Here is a 15,298-nt window from a genome sequence, read left to right on the forward strand (position 1 = left end):
ATCAACTCCCCCGCCTTCCCCCTCAAGAACTAACATACCCTCTGACGAGAACGGATCCATACCCAAAACGCCCCTCTCAATCATCTAAACCCCCACATCCACAACCCCAACTCCATCCTTCCTCGCCGGGCCCGCCCCGGGCCGACTACTCCGCCCAGGAGCAGGAGGCAACTCAATCTCCCCTTCGGAATCCGACTCCTCGTCCGCCGCAGCCGCCGCCCGGTCCAGCATGCGATCAATCTCGTCATCCGCCAGCGCCGGCCTCGGCTTCGAGGGCTGCACTGTCAGTCCGGCCGAGACAGGCATCTGTTTCAACCGGGGCGTCAGCCCCGTCGTCTGGGCGGCATGGCCATGCGGCTGATAAGAGTGATAAGTGTCGCTACCGCCGTGGTGGTGGTGGTGAGTCCCGCCGTTGAGTCTTTTGCGGAGGGGCGTGCCCCGAGATACACCGGACATGGGCGAGCCCGCGCCACCGCCTGTATAGAGAGGGCCGTCGTCCATGTCCATGGCTGAGGGGGACTTAAGTTCGAAGCCGACGCGTTTGGATGTGGTTGGCTGGGAGTGGGGATGGGACTGGGAGCGGGCGTGGTGTGGCGGGCGACCTGAGGGAAGAGTCTTACGCGGTTGGGAGGTCGGCAAGGCCGTTCGTTGTTGCGGAGGTGCGTGGCTGGAGGAGGTCAAGGGCTGCGAGGCCGAGGTGAGGGGGAAGGCGTGCTTCAAGTTGGCTGGGTTGCCCGGGCTGCTCATAAAGAGAAGTGACTCGATTGCGTCCTGCTCGCGCACGTTGGTGTGTGGGGAGACGAGCATGGCTTCGGACATCGCGCTGCGATGCCGGCCGGGGGGAAGATAGGGGCTGGCGCGAAGGTCGTTTGCGCGGGGCGAGGTCTGGTGAGATGTTGAGAGGAACGACGGGACGTGCCGTGGGTTGTGTTCCCGACGGGGGTTGCCTACTTGTTGTGATGGCTGGATGGACACTGGTGGAGCGAGGCCGTGATTGCTCTTGACAGGGGATGCTGAGCTTCCGCGTGGGGTGGGCTCTCTCCATTGCAGATCCTCGGGTCGCCCAGAAGAGGGGTGTTGAGGGCCCGTAGCCGGAGTGGTGTTGTTGCTGGCCCGATGGGAAACTGTCGACAGTTGAGGGCTAGCCGAGGATCCATTCCTCAGGTGTATTGTGGAGGCGCTGGAGACCGGAGACGCCGCCTGCGAAGCCAGCGACTCGACTTGGTCAATGGAATGGCCTTGCCATCCGTGATTGACCTTGACCATAGCGTAGGACAACCGAGCCCTGAGCTCGGCAGACAGCTGTGTCGACGGGTTAATACTGAGGGTTCTGAGATGACAATCTTGACTGAGTAGACCAGGACAATACCTCTCCAATGCGACTAGCGGATGTCGACGCCGCGCTGACGGTGCTGGTATTCCTTGAGTGGCCGGCCATCTGCCCCGGAGACACATTTGACTTGTCTCGAGTGTGCTTGACCTCGCCGTCTGCCATGCGCTTCCTTGAGGCGCCGTTCGCCATGTCAACCGTGTCTTCCGGTATCCTCTCTTGGGCGGCAGCAATCTGGGACAGCTGTAGCAATTGTGACTCCTGGCTACTCGAGTTGTGGCCGCCGCCCGGACTCAGTCTGCCACCGCTTGCGGGCGGGGTAAACACGGGATCGACGCCGGAGCCGTTGGTGAGGCTGCCGGTGCCTTGGGAATTGCTTCGAGAGAGCGCGAGCGCGTGTGAGTTGGGCAATTGGGCAGGGTAAATGACGCCAGCGGGATGGTGATGCTCGAGCGAGGTAGATGCGGGATAACCGGTTCGCTGCGAGTCGCCGGAATCAAAGTCACGCCCCGTTACATTGCAGCCTGAAGTGCTGGGGTAGAAGCGAGTAGCGTCGTCCGGGGCAGAAGACCTTGTGTCGGAGAGAGTTCCTGTCGGCGGCGCGGCAGGGCGGTTCACGCTGTTGGGGTGCGATACTGCGGCGGGGTACGATGTCGAGTGCGAAGTCGTCCCCGAACCTCTGTCCCCGACGAGTCCAGCATTGAGACGACTTGAAACCGCGGCCGAATCCGGGTCTGCCATTGCGCGAGCGTGTGCAATATGCGCGGTGCAGTCCCTGGAAGCAAAGCAGCAAAACAGTCAAGCGGCCAGTTACGTCGTTGGGCAGCCAGTCGGCCTGGAGCGAGTTCGCAGCGACGGAGCTGCGGGTCGTGGCGGACGGATTGGTCTTGGACGTGCAGGCCAGTCAGTTACTGGAGTTGGTTACGCGGTGCGCGCGACGCCGCGGCTCAGCAAGTGGTTCGTCAAGATGTGGGCATTGGGCGCACCAACGGGATTGGCCGCAGCCCCAGCACGCATTAGCCCCACCTTACCATGACCCACCACCTGAGCCACGCGGTCCACGCGGCCCGTTTCCACCGAAGGCCCGGACTCAGAACCACAAGCCAGCTGTGTGCGGAAACAAACCACTTTTACGTTTGCCATCCGACTTGCTGAGGAATCTCATACCGAAGGATGTCTGTCATAAACTGAGCCTTTCTTCTTTATTAGGGGACTCGAGTTGTGCAGGTTGCAACAACGTCACAAACCTCAGACGTATGTACCACAGTAAACTTCCGCTGCAGGAGTCCAGGCTTGGTAGTACGAATCGCTGTCTCGGACCGTCAATGAAGCGCAAAGATCTCGCAAGCTCTGGCCAATGCTTGGGAAATGAACGCGAAGTCACGTGTGCTGGTTGGCTCCAACGCGCTGCCCTCTTCGATCGCCTGGCTCAATGTTTGTTTTTCGCCAAATGACATGGCCGCGATGATAAGTGACATACTGGACAAAGCTGCATTCGCTTCCGGCTTCCGCACGCATCACGGCACGTATTGGGCAATGAGGCGGTTGACTATTTTCCTCATTGCCTCTCATGACTCGATCATGGTGGGGCGCAGATGAGACGGGATGCAGCAAGAAAACTCAGAAAGGGGCTCGTCCATGACCCAATCCAGCGGACCGCCATCTCGAGGCTCTAGTGTTCTCAGGCCGTGCCCAACCTTTGCTCGACGTCGAGGACCGCTCCCCGCTCCGCGCACCAACCAGTTGGTAAAATCCCCGGCAAAGTACGGAGGTATGACTACATACTTACACACTTGTATAAACTCAATTGCCCGGGGCCTTCAAGCAGTTCGCGCCAGGCAGTCGGGTTTTTTCACTTCACCATCCACCGTACAAACGCTTGCAACTAGAGATCATCAGGCAGGGCCCCTCTCTTCCGGACAACTCCGTGCGCTTCCTCTCGGTGTTCCTGCAAGAGAGCCAACTGTCAAACTTCTCCGGGCACTGGTCGCAACAGCGGTCCGATTGGGAAAGCTCATATTGATTTCGCACTCTGGTAAGGTATATAGGAAGGAAAAGAACTCACCTCGCGCAGAAAAGGACCCTTCTATGGATACCCGCGCTCGTCCGTGACGACGATAAACAGCATGCCCGCCGAACTTGTCCCTCCCCGGTGCCGGCAGGCTGCACATCCGCGACCCGCAGCAGGCCTTCCTCGTCCTCGTTGGCGAACCCTAGGATCTCGCTGCGCAGCTCTGCGAAGCCCGGCGGGGTCTGGTCTGGCAACTCGCGCGCGACGTAGATCTGTCGCTGGCAAAACACCATGACGTAGGCGTATGGACGTAGACGTGCGTCGCCATGAGGTTTCCCTCTCTGTTGAGGATGCAACTGCGCGTATTTTGGTTGTGGGTGTCGGCGGCGCCCGCCGGGGTGGCGGCCAGTTTGGTGCGGATGAATGCCGAGTGCGGGCCCTGGGTCGCAAAGTCCTCGGGCGGATGGGCCGGGGGGAAGACGGGCGCGGTAGTAGGGGAGGGTAACCAAAGGTCGGCATGACGCCGTTGGCTTCGAAAAAGCGGTCGAGGACGGCGACGGAGACTCTGAACCCGCATAGGATGGTGCTTAACCCCATCTTTTAGTAATTTTGTACAGTGATTGTTGTGATGGGATGCAGGTGGCTTGCAAGCGGGAATCGTTGATTGCAGGTAATGAATGAGACACTCCCAGAGTCTTGGAGTCCCATGCATGGCCCGGAATAGTTGGAGGAGAAGTTGAGAACTACTGAGCCAAAATTGCTTTTGTCTCATTTATGACTGTCTGCGCCAGCTCCACGGCCGCCCGCGTTTCCTGCATTCCTAGGTCGCCTGCGCATGTGTCCCACAACCTCAGGCTCCGAAAGGACCGAAACAGAAAAGTTCAGCTTGTCGCTCTCAACAAGATAAAAAGCACCACATTTGAATACGGGCGTGGTCATCGCGATGCCTTCAGGATCGGGCCGACCGACACAACACTATGAGCACCAAACTCTTCATCCAACTACCGACGAGCTCATAGCCCTCGCCTTCTCCCTGTCTTTCTTATTCGCCCGTAAGACCGACAATGTAAACACGGCCTGTTTCAGCAGAATACCCACCGCCAAGATGGGAATGGCCGCAAGCAGCGTGAGAATGAGCGCCATCATGGCCACGGGAAACCAGCTTGGCACAGCAATGAAACCAGGCCATGTCTCCTCTCCGCTCAGACCCATCACGGCAATCTCGACCTGCGTGCAGCTGAGGAGGATGGGCACGACCGAGAAAGACGCCAGGACAGCGGTACGCCAGCTTGTCAGCCAGATGCGAATAACGAGGGAAGTAGGACCATTTCCGCAGCACCAGTCGTGTCAGATGAGTTACTCTGGCCAGGCGGAGCTGGCCGTACGAGCAGTGCGGCGAGACGTCGTCATCACTAACTCTTGGATTGGGAGACGAACTCGACAAAAGCTTCGAAAATTAGGGGTGTTTGATGAGCTGTTGGTATCAATCCTAATCCCGCGCTTGTTGCCTTGCGGAAGTCAGTCTCATATCGGATCAGGTAAACATAAGTTCGCATGAAACCCACAGCGGTCTTGAACATGGATGAATCCACGATCTGGATGTAGTCCCAGATGGCTGCGGAGAGCAGGTAGGCGGGTATGGGTTTGATGTAGACTCTGTCCTTGTGCCAGAGAAGATGCAGACGGAGGTCTTTACCGAACCACTATCTCGCGCCCTTGCGTTTGGTGGTGATGAAGTGGACAGATGTGGGAACTTCTGGGGGTGGCGGTCTTGGATGTTTTCAAGGTTAGTTTAGTTTACCCAAGGTAGTCAACATACAGTCAACTTTGTGTAGCCGCGCAATGATTTGCGTACCAGAACAGACACGGAGCGAGTCTCTCGAGCTAGGGGATGGCTAGATTAGATTGGAGGTAGCATCCAACCTTCCCAGCATTGCGCAGCCGGACTTGGGGTACTCCTGGCGAGAACTCAAGGTTGTCCTTCCGGAAGAGTAACTTGGTTCCACCAGCTGCTCTTTGGCATTTAAGATTTGACTAGGGGTCGGTTTGGATGGTGAAGGGGTGGATATCAGCATGTTGATGGCGCAGGGTCTTTTGACGAGCACCTGGTGGAAGATGAACGAAGTGGTTGTTGTTTTTGTTTGCCATTAGTGCCCGAGCAGAGCCGGCGCAGCCAGCCCTTGTAAGATATGCCCACCAGTACGTAATGACATGCCTTGCCTAGCCCTACATACAAAAGAATGACCGAAGTGGTGGGTTGGGAGATTAGTTAGGAGTTGTTTGCCTGGTTGCCTCTGCCGCTCATGGCTCACGAGATATCCTCTCAGTTTGAGGGAAGTCCACTCAGGATTGTGCCTTGCAAAGCTAGGTACGTGTTGCCCTCTTATTGAAATGGACGCACAAAGTTAGAGGCTCAGAGTCCGAAGGCTCACCCGACGTCCAGCTGAAAACAGCCAGAGCTGATCTGCCTCGCCAGCAATAAGTAGTCAATTAGTTTTAATGAGATGCTCACAAGAGAAACGCGAAGAGCGAGGGGTTAAAAGCAGACACTCCCTAAGAAGGATAGGAAGTATCATCAAAGGTTCCCTATGTCTTGTAAGGATGCCTCTTGCTGCTGGGGAACTTTGGAACACCATAACATGTATTCTGGCTTTCGGAACCTAGCGACTGCATGTGGCGCTGCGGTGTCACTCATTGCGCCTAAGGCTAATGCTAAGTTCCCTAACCGCCCGAAGCTCCCGGAATCTCCCTGGAAACGTTTCACGGATCGCCTCCTGCTGCGCTTCATTTATCTCCTTCTACATGCACTTCAGATTCCCACGCGCCATCTCTACGGTCTCAGCTACCTTAACTACGAGATAAATCACAGAGCTACTCAGTTCCATTCTGACGAGTGCTCGATTCATAACAAGGCGGGCGAGTCCTCGGCGCAGAGGAAGTTGGGCCTCAATCTGGTTTATCCCAGCCCGGAAGAGGTGGGCAACTCCAGATTTCAACTGCTGTGAGTGTGTTGTCCTCGAAATATCTCGTGTTATATAATCGGGGAACGGCAATGCTGAGATGACTTCTAGCATAATTGCCATTCACGGTCTAGACACACATTCTGCGCGAACATTCAAAGCGTCTGAGAAAGAGGGGGACGCGACATCTCGGCTTGTGCACTGGCTCAGGGATGAGGACATGCTCCCGCACTATTCCCCTTTTGCCCGGATACACATACACGATTGGAATGCCGCCATGATATCCCACGCCAATGGCCAGTACCTCCACCATCATGCGCAAGAGTTTCTGAGAGCAGTATCCCGGGAGCACCTAGAGCGCCGCCGCAGTTGCCCCATCATCTTCATTGGGTCCTTTATGGCGGCTTTATTCTGCCCAAGGCATTGTGTCTCGCGTCCAGGGCGGAGGGGGTTGAAGAGGAAGTTTTGGATGCAACCCAAGGCATCATCTTCCTAGGGACTCCTTTTCGCAGCGGTGGCGCCGCGTCCGCAGCAAAGATCCGCGTACTTATCGCCCAGATCATAAACGCGAGCACATCCTCAGGACTGGTCAAGGTTTTACAAGACGAAACAGGTTCGCTCAGTGAGATCCGTCACCACTTCTGCTCCATGATCCGTCAACGATGGCGGAATTCATGTCGGGTGGCGTGCTTTTTCGCAACGAGACCAACCAGATTCCTGAACGCGGTCAAGTTTCTTTCCCAAGCGATATCGAGACTCAAAACCATGGTGGTGAGTGTACCCCGGTGTCTTCTTCAACTCCCAGGAGTCGTACTGATAGCCATAGTTGGTTGACAGCGAATCGGCCATATTGGATGGCTGGAATCAAATCGGTCTTTGATCTTGCGCACCCCGGATTGTCGAAATTTCGTGGCCCTGAAGATGCAAACTATAAAACGTGGTACGTTACACGTAATCCAAGACACTGTGGAGGACACCGGGGAATACCCATGGTTTAACGGAGCAGCGGACTGGGAGCCCAACAACGCGCTAGGCGCCCAAATTTCTCTCTCAAAACACGAAGGAGGCTCGATTCAGCAACCATCATGAAGTTGGTGGCTTCAATGGAAGCGTGACCCAGCCTTCCGCCCATTCGAAAACAGGGAAGTCCACTGTCCGCCGTGATCGGGGCTCGCAGAGAGAAGGAACGCCTGCGTCGACATCTACCACCTCACGTAGCCATGGAGCCACCGCAAGCCCAACTAGTACCTCTCGCTCAGGCCCAGTGTACCACGAACCGTACCGGCGAGTACCGCGAGTACCGCGAGTACCAACCCCTTCGAGCGACGAGTTCCGTCCTTCTTCGGCAACTCCGGGCGAGCCGGAAATTAGGGAACGCATTTCTCGGCTTTACTCTGGTAGCCGTGGGCGCGATTGGAGGTTCCGTGTTTCGCCCTGGACCACAAGACACATTGCCTACGGGCGGATATAACCCCCAGGCTCTTCTGAGTGCGGAGTCCCCATGCATAGGCAGTATAGTTGAGCTAGCGTACCGTGACGGATCCCTACCCAGCCTCCGACACTTTCTCGGCCCCATCGAACGACTCGGACTAACAAGTCGAACCCGATGATCACTTGCCCAGCGGGCGTCTTGCGACAGCGGCCCGCCCTCAACACCGGACACCGTTGGCTACCGAAAGCACCAGCACCGTCACGGAGGCTGATAGCGCAGTTTTCGAGGACCGAGACAGCTCGTGTTGTCTGGAAGCAAAGACCAGGGCGACGTGGATCCGTACCATGCCACCACGGCCGGGAGCGTTGTGCTAGGACAAGTCCCTACACACGATGGTAGGTCACCCTAAAGACTCTATAGGTGTAGTTAAACGGTCCAGGATATGTTGTTGAGCATTCTTCTAGATTTCGGCCTAGCGAGGTCTGCAACCTACACCCTCATCTTTGTAATTCTCGCGCTGTTAATACACTCCCGACCACTGGCAGACCGACCACTGGCAGATATTCAAAGTCCTTCCGGCCGAACCACTTATCGCAGGGCTACCAACACATGAGGTGATGGGCCAGCAAACCCCACGCGAACATAATGGCGCGACCTACTATGAAGGCCTTTGGCGGTTTCTTGTAGCAGCAAACGATGAGGGGCATAGTGTTTGCGTGTAAGAAGCATCTATTTGGTATGATATTCCTTTAACACCCAAGGTACTAACTTGTTATATAGGCCTATCCGGACGTACGAGCGTCAGGCCTGCACCCAAAAGGGGGTTCAAACTGTCGAAACACGGAATCATACGGCAGTCCGGAAAGACGCCTCGTATGGTTATGGGAGAGCCACAGCTGGGCTTTGATCCAGTACGGGTTAATTAACCTCTATGTGGAGACCAAACGATTCGCCAATGAGTTCCGGGTCAATTACGCCAACCTTACGACTGTCGAGCACAACTGTTCAGTCTCCTTTATCGGTGGCGTCGATCCAGACGATTTCGAGAACATCGTCATTCCGGCGGTCGATGCCTGCTGGGAGAGGAAGAAGCTGACTGAGGGGATCCGCGAAGGGGTCATCAACTTCACAGTTCCCCCTATGTTCTAACAGTAACAGCCGCACGCTCCGATCAACAACCGGTCAACACCACCAGACTCGAGCGACCACCCGCAACAAGCAGACAACGAAACACCGGGTCATACCGTGGGACGTCTGCTCAGCTGGAACTCGTTCCAGGCTCCAAGCCGCGAAATGTTCAACCACCACCGTCACATCACCCGACGCCAAGCAACATGGATGCCAGGCGTCTGTAAGACCTACATAGGAAGGCAGGCATTCGAAAACCGTTGAGGTTGGTCGGCGGATGCTTCCGTAATGCTTGGCCGGGAGCACGACATCGGCGGATTCGACCGGGTGGCCGCCGAGCTTCCCTGCTGACGACCTTCCTGATTCAGCACCTGCAGACGGCCATCACAGCCCGCGGTTGGTTCGTGGCAGGGCCTGAACAGGCAGCATGGATCTTCTCACTTTCCCAGCATCACCAAATATTCTGGGTTCCATTCGCTTTCTCGCGGGATGACATCCCAGAGCCCAATCATGTCATCGGCACTGCTTGCCCAGAACGGCATGAAGCCAGACATCGTTTGACCTTTCGCTGACAGTCCGAACCATCTCGTGGCGTCCAGGATCCTAAATGCCATGTCTGCAGCACTCACGAGCCTGAAACACAGACGGCCAAGATTTACGATGGATGGCGCCAGTGCAACGCTTTGGTCGCGTCACCAGCCGCCACTGATCTGCGACCCGTCGTTACTGATCTACTAGGGACTTTGAGCGCAAACGCGGGGGTCTGCTGCAGGTTGCATGGCATACATGAAGGTTTATCCATTAAAGATCAGCATCCGCTGCACTTTGAGACACCTTTACTCCCCCACAGTCACGTACTCCGTCGATTGCAGAGGCAGCGAGTCAACATGGCTCTTTTCGACAAGTCCTCGAGCGGCGAGGCGGCCCCCAAGGAGCTGAACGACCATGTCCAGAAAGAACCGGTTCAGCAAGATGTCGAGGTCGGCGAGATCAAAGAGGAAAACAAGTATGCCTACGACGACTCGCGCAAGCTGGGCATTACAGGCGCTGTGTTCCTCATCCTCAACAAGATGATTGGGACCGGCATCTTCTCGACGCCTTCGAGCATCTTCGCAGCCACGGGGTCGGTCGGCGTAAGCTTGATGCTGTGGGTTATTGGTGAGACATTTCCCTACCTAACTAGCGTCTTTCAAGCATGCCATGGCTGACTCTGAATCTAGGCGGCTTCCTCACCTTCTGCGGCCTCAGCGTCTGGCTCGAGTTCGGCCTGGCCATCCCTCGCTCCGGCGGCGAAAAGAACTACCTAGAACACATCTACCGCCATCCCAAGTACCTAGCCACCTGCGTGCTCGCCTCCCAGATGATTCTGCTCGGCTTCTCATCCGGCAACTCGCTCGCCTTTGGCCGCTATATCCTCTACGCGGCCGGCAACGAGCTCAAGGACAGCTACAGGGCCCGTGGCATCGGCGTTGCCTGCGTCACTTTTTCCGTACTGCTTCATTCGGTGGCCCCCAAATGGGGCATCCGGCTGTTCAACGTGCTGGGCATCTTCAAGGTGGCCGTCCTAGTGTTCATCGTCTTCTCGGGCTTCGCAGCCCTAGCGGGCCGGCGCCTCGTCCCGGACCCCCACAACTTCGACAACGCGTTCGCCATCGAGTCCGGCGAAGGGTACGGCGGCGGCGGCGCTTACGCCTACTCCAACGCCCTGCTCAACATCGTGTACAGCTACAAAGGTTGGGAAAACGCCAACTACGTGCTCTCCGAGATCCGGGACCCGCGGCGCACCCTCACCATCGCCGCGCCGCTCGCCGTCGGCGGGGTCACAATCCTCTACGTGCTCGCAAACGTCGCCTACTTCGCCGCCATCCCCAAGTCGGACCTGGCGACGTCCGAGGTGATCGTCGCGGGGCTCTTCTTCCGGAACGTCTTTGGCGACAGCGCCGGCGCCCGCAGCCTGCCGGCGTTTGTCGCGCTCAGCAACCTCGGCAATGTCTTGGCCGTCAGCTTCGCCCATGCGCGCCTGAACCAGGAACTGGGCAAGGAGGGCCTGCTGCCGCTTAGTCGGCTGTGGGGGTCCAACAAGCCTTTCAACTCGCCTGCTGCTGCGGTAAGTCTCCAAGTCACAGTCTCTCTCTCGCTCTCTCTCTCGCTCTCTCTCTCGCTCTCTCTCTCGCTCTCTCTCTCGCTCTCTCTCTCGCTCTCTCTCTCGCTCTCTCTCTCGCTCTTTCTCTCGCTCTCTCTCTCCCCCTTTCTCCCCACCTCCCCTTCTCTCTCTATCTCTCTTTTTTTTTTCTTTTCTCTCTCCCCACCCCTTCTCTCTCCGTCTCTTCGGGCCTTTCTTTCTTTTTTTGTACATGTCAAAACTGACCTCTGTGTGTGATATGTTCCAGCTGTTCCTCCACTGGTTGGTAACCATCATCGTCCTGCTGGCGCCGCCCCCGGGACCGGCGTACAACTTCATCGTCAACCTGTACACGTACCCGGGCGCCTGGATCAACAGCTTCGTCGCCGCGGGCCTCATCTACCTGCACTTCCAGACCAAGGAGCCGTGGAACCCGGCCTGGCGGACATGGCTGCCCGTCATCGTAATTTTCCTGCTGATGAACGCGTTCCTGGCCATCGTGCCCTTCATCCCGCCCGCCGACGGCGACTTCTGGGCGGATGGCTATCCGTATTATGTGTTCCCCGTGGTCGGCGTGGGCGTCTTGATCCTGGGCGGCATCTACTGGACGCTGTGGACCAAGTTCTGGCCGGCTGTCAGGGGGCACAAGATTGTGGCGGAGCGGATTGTGGATGACGAGGGGGTCGAGGTTATCCGGTACCGCAAGGTTAAGACCCGTGTCGCGTAGGGGCGCGGGGTGGGGTGTGTATTGAGATGTTGTTTGAGCGAGGACATCAGGATATCCCAGGGTCTTTTGTGGAGCAGCCGCGTACTTGAGCAGCATGTTTCTTCACCCTAGCGACTGATGCCTGACACTTCAAAGTGCTGGGGATATTCTATATTCGGTCTGTATCAGTCAGTGTCATGCATGTTCCAATAAGTGACATGTGAGTCTTACCTGTGTTCCCCATGAATCTGATATCTGCAGCCGGGCACAGTCTTTGCTTCCAGGAGACAAAAAGCGACAGGAGAAACAGGAATCTTCAATCAATCTCTTGGAACGAAACAGGAATAAGTTTAACCGGTTACGGTACCTTGAATTCTGGTTTATTCAATGACTGCTGTATTTTTATGCCATTGCTGATGTTCTGAATTAATGTGATCGGAGAACGGACTTCTGACACATTTGAACCACGATCTGTTGTGGTGTTGATCAGAAGCGAAGGCCAAGCCGCTGCGGTGCCGTGACCCGGCCGGCGGTCGAAGCCGGAGACCCACTACCTTAACTTTGGTATGCGCTTGGCGCTGGATAAGCGCACGCCAACCGTGGATCCTGTCGGTCACGACTTTGGGACCCAAACTCCAAATGCCAGCTTGCAGAGTGTCATGACAGCACAGCCAGCTACAGAATAACGAAACGACATCACAGCCAACGCTACAACAGCAGAAACGGACAATTTTGTCTTCCGGTCCAATATTCCACCTACCACTGAGCTAGACCATCACATCCACGAAACGCCTCCAACCCCCCCCACAATGGTACGCCCATTTCCCTCATCTCCCTATCCTACCCACACTGTCCATCTCCTAACCTCTTCCGGTACCACCAGAACACAACCTTCAACTCGGCGCTGAAACAGCGCACAACAATCCGCAAAGACCTGTCGATTCTCTCTTCCCAACAACAAACCCCACAAAGTCACCCCAGCCCAGCCGCGCTAGGCTCCCTCTCCGCCTCCCTGACCGCCTTCGCCCGGACAATAGACGAATACAACACGCTCGCCAAGCAGGAGCTCAACCCGGCAAAGCAAGAAAAAGCGTTTGAGCGCATCCGCGACTTCCGCGCCGAGCTAGCCGAGTTCCGCGCGCAGGTCGACGCGCTGAAGGCGGCGCGCGACGAGGCTGCGCACGCCGAGAACAGGGCCGAGTTGCTTGGCAGGAGGCCTTTTGCTGCGGCTACGCCGGGGAATTCGTACGCGAGCGCAAATAGTTCGGGAGGGGGGCCCGTCACGGCGTCGAGCTTTGGGTATGGCGGCGGTGGGGGCCATGCGAGGACGACGAGTATAGCTGAAGCGGGGGGGAGTTCGTCTGGCGGGTTGGGAATGATGGGCAGCGGGGATACTACGAGGGAGAGTCATGCGCTGAGGGAGCAGCAGTTCTTTGCCAGCACGCATTCCGCGCTGGACGAGTACATTGCCCGGGGCCAGGCGGTGCTGGGGGATCTGAGTCAGCAGAGGGAGATGCTCAAGTCGACGCAGCGGAGGCTGTACTCGGTGGGTAACACGCTGGGCATCTCGGGGGATACCATTCGCATGATTGAGCGGCGGGCCAAGGAGGACAAGTGGATGTTTGGGGGAGGGGTCGTGGTGTTTTTTGTGTTTTGCTGGCTGGTGTTGCACTATTTGCGGTAGCCTGATCAAGGCTCTGTCCCGTCAATGTCGCTAGATCATTGAGCGCGGAGTTGGGCGCACGGGCGGTATGCTGCGAATTTGGAACATTCATTCCTGCCAACTATTCCACCGTCTATGCATGCACCTTTCCAGCTCCGTTTCCCTGACTTGTCATGCACAACAAATATTCAATAACCTACCACTGCCCCTCTCCCGCAGTCAGCGCAATTGTAAACAGCACCTCCTCGGTCGTCCGCACCTCCACCACCTTGGTGTCTGGCAGCACATGGTTACTCGTGCTAACCCGCCCGCCAAACCTCGTCTCCCAGTCCGTGACATCCCACTCCAGCCCCTTGGTCGTGATGCGGCTCGTCCCGCCGATAGGCAAGATGCCCACGTGCTTGCCAAATACACCACCGCACCCCTTCTCCTTCTCCTCTCCTCCTTCATCATTCCTCACTCGAATAATATGCCGCCCTGGCTTGAGCAGAAAGGTCAGGCTCTCCCCGCTAAAGAGGTACAACCGCCCATCGGCGTAGCGCGGGTCTGTCTGGAAGAGATACAGGTGATGCAGCTGGCTCAGGCCCTGGTCGACGCGCCCCCCGAGGCCGCCGATGGCGACGATGTCGGGTGGTGGTCTCGCGTGTGTTCTTGCCTCATCTACATTTTGGTGTTGGGCAGGGAGTGCCTGGTGATGCTGTCTGATGTAGGCCACACACTTGCCAAAGTCGGTTGACTCCTGGTCGGGGTCGCGGATGATGTCGGCATTCCTGGTTTCGTAGTAGGCCTGTGTTGTTGTTGTCAGGCTGTCCAGGTCGCCAATTATGGAATGTAGGTCGTCCTGCCAGGGATCAGGATGAGAAGTTGTGATGAAGGGGGTGAAAGGGGGTGCGCACAAAGCAGCCATCGCCATGTTTCCCAGCTGCGTCATACAGGCGGTTCGCGCCGCCATCGGCGGCGATGCGGATGTATGCTGAGAATTGTTATTCTGGTTTTCTCCTCTCACAGTTTGCAATGTTGTTACAGACCGTTATTCCATAGTTGGCGGATCACACTCCGGTTAGTTTGCAGGGGCTGGTTGAGCACAATAAGCGCAAAGTAGGGATTCTGGCCATCGGCAGGCGGCCGGATCAGATCGGCCGGATGCCACTCGAAAGTGTCCAACTGTCCAGCCTCTAACGGGACATTACATGAATCCATGGTCAAGTTACATGTGATACTGTCGGGCGATGAGAGAATGGCTTGCAGTTCTTTTAGATGGAGAGTTGTGGTTTAAAAGTGGGGTCTTTACAGCAATTGTCTGAGGTAGCTGTCAACCTGCCCAGCTGCCCTCATTGTGTGTAAGTCAAGACTGCCCCTTACAACACTTACACGCGAAAGGACATGCAGGACCTAGGCATACACCAACGTTGTCCGCACCAGACTCTTTCCAATGCACACATGTGAGACCAGGATGACTTGTAAATGGCATGTAATAAGCTACGCCTGAAGTTGAGACCTGCGCGGTGAAGCATCCACTGATGCCTTTCAGTGCCTTGACTGACAATGGTCGTCATCAATAAGGAGTCGGCCAAGCCTACATATGTCGACTAAAGCATCACCAGTTTCTGAATCCGCTTCTTTGTCGTTTTTTTCACCTGCGGGACAGCTTCTGTCTTCTGTTTTTGTTCACTTCGACTGCTGCTTCCTCAACCTCCGTTCTGCTATTTCAGCTTTGTCTTGCCCTCCCCCTTAACAAAGCAGGGAGCTGCAACAACGGAACATACCTTCACTCCCCAGCAACACGACATATTGCCTCCCAAGGACGATGAACCGAACGCTTGGCTTCCTGCAGGCCTCGTGGCGCGGTTGACGCCGCGCCACGAGGACGGCCCGCGACACAGCTGAGCAGCGACTACTCACCCTCGCCGCAGACCCAAAGCCCACCATGGAAGCCAACGACGCCT

At 56.6% G+C, this 15,298-nt stretch overlaps 7 protein-coding genes across 7 annotated transcripts; 3 read left to right on the forward strand and 4 right to left on the reverse strand.

The window, feature by feature from the left end:
- Positions 1 to 84: 84 nt before the first annotated feature.
- N657DRAFT_665338 (uncharacterized protein) lies at positions 85 to 2,071 on the reverse strand (the record flags this gene model as incomplete). Its single annotated transcript, XM_062795285.1, has 2 exons — positions 85 to 1,302; positions 1,370 to 2,071. 2 exons carry the CDS (start codon positions 2,069 to 2,071, stop codon positions 85 to 87), a joined length of 1,920 nt encoding a protein of 639 aa, XP_062645302.1.
- A 1,320-nt stretch (positions 2,072 to 3,391) lies between these two features.
- N657DRAFT_635576 (uncharacterized protein) lies at positions 3,392 to 4,484 on the reverse strand (the record flags this gene model as incomplete). Its single annotated transcript, XM_062791351.1, has 3 exons — positions 3,392 to 3,780; positions 3,848 to 3,938; positions 4,347 to 4,484. 3 exons carry the CDS (start codon positions 4,482 to 4,484, stop codon positions 3,392 to 3,394), a joined length of 618 nt encoding a protein of 205 aa, XP_062645303.1.
- A 1,502-nt stretch (positions 4,485 to 5,986) lies between these two features.
- Positions 5,987 to 7,030, forward strand: N657DRAFT_699012 (uncharacterized protein). The gene has a single exon (XM_062797340.1). The coding sequence runs from the start codon at positions 6,402 to 6,404 to the stop codon at positions 6,795 to 6,797; it is 396 nt and encodes a 131-aa protein (XP_062645304.1). The 5' UTR covers positions 5,987 to 6,401; the 3' UTR covers positions 6,798 to 7,030.
- Positions 7,031 to 7,556: 526 nt separating this feature from the next.
- N657DRAFT_673341 (uncharacterized protein) lies at positions 7,557 to 8,440 on the reverse strand (the record flags this gene model as incomplete). The annotated part of the gene is made up of 4 exons (XM_062795686.1): positions 7,557 to 7,735; positions 7,834 to 8,041; positions 8,077 to 8,103; positions 8,393 to 8,440. 4 exons carry the CDS (start codon positions 8,438 to 8,440, stop codon positions 7,557 to 7,559), a joined length of 462 nt encoding a protein of 153 aa, XP_062645305.1.
- Positions 8,441 to 9,357: 917 nt separating this feature from the next.
- On the forward strand, positions 9,358 to 11,872 carry N657DRAFT_647701 (amino acid transporter). The gene is made up of 3 exons (XM_062793372.1): positions 9,358 to 10,019; positions 10,082 to 10,968; positions 11,252 to 11,872. Exons 1-3 carry the CDS (start codon positions 9,749 to 9,751, stop codon positions 11,708 to 11,710), a joined length of 1,617 nt encoding a protein of 538 aa, XP_062645306.1. The 5' UTR covers positions 9,358 to 9,748; the 3' UTR covers positions 11,711 to 11,872.
- Positions 11,873 to 12,317: 445 nt separating this feature from the next.
- Positions 12,318 to 13,538, forward strand: N657DRAFT_622865 (V-snare-domain-containing protein). Its single transcript, XM_062790663.1, has 2 exons — positions 12,318 to 12,501; positions 12,573 to 13,538. Exons 1-2 carry the CDS (start codon positions 12,499 to 12,501, stop codon positions 13,371 to 13,373), a joined length of 804 nt encoding a protein of 267 aa, XP_062645307.1. The 5' UTR covers positions 12,318 to 12,498; the 3' UTR covers positions 13,374 to 13,538.
- N657DRAFT_622869 (thiamine pyrophosphokinase) lies at positions 13,459 to 14,552 on the reverse strand (the record flags this gene model as incomplete). Its single annotated transcript, XM_062790664.1, has 3 exons — positions 13,459 to 14,193; positions 14,249 to 14,325; positions 14,381 to 14,552. The coding sequence occupies 3 exons, from the start codon at positions 14,550 to 14,552 to the stop codon at positions 13,549 to 13,551; spliced, it is 894 nt and encodes a 297-aa protein (XP_062645308.1). The 3' UTR covers positions 13,459 to 13,548.
- Positions 14,553 to 15,298: the final 746 nt, after the last annotated feature.

The sequence above is a fragment of the Parathielavia appendiculata genome, assembly GCF_033297405.1.
Source record: "Parathielavia appendiculata strain CBS 731.68 unplaced genomic scaffold N657scaffold_11, whole genome shotgun sequence".
Classification (NCBI taxonomy): domain Eukaryota; kingdom Fungi; phylum Ascomycota; class Sordariomycetes; order Sordariales; family Chaetomiaceae; genus Parathielavia; species Parathielavia appendiculata.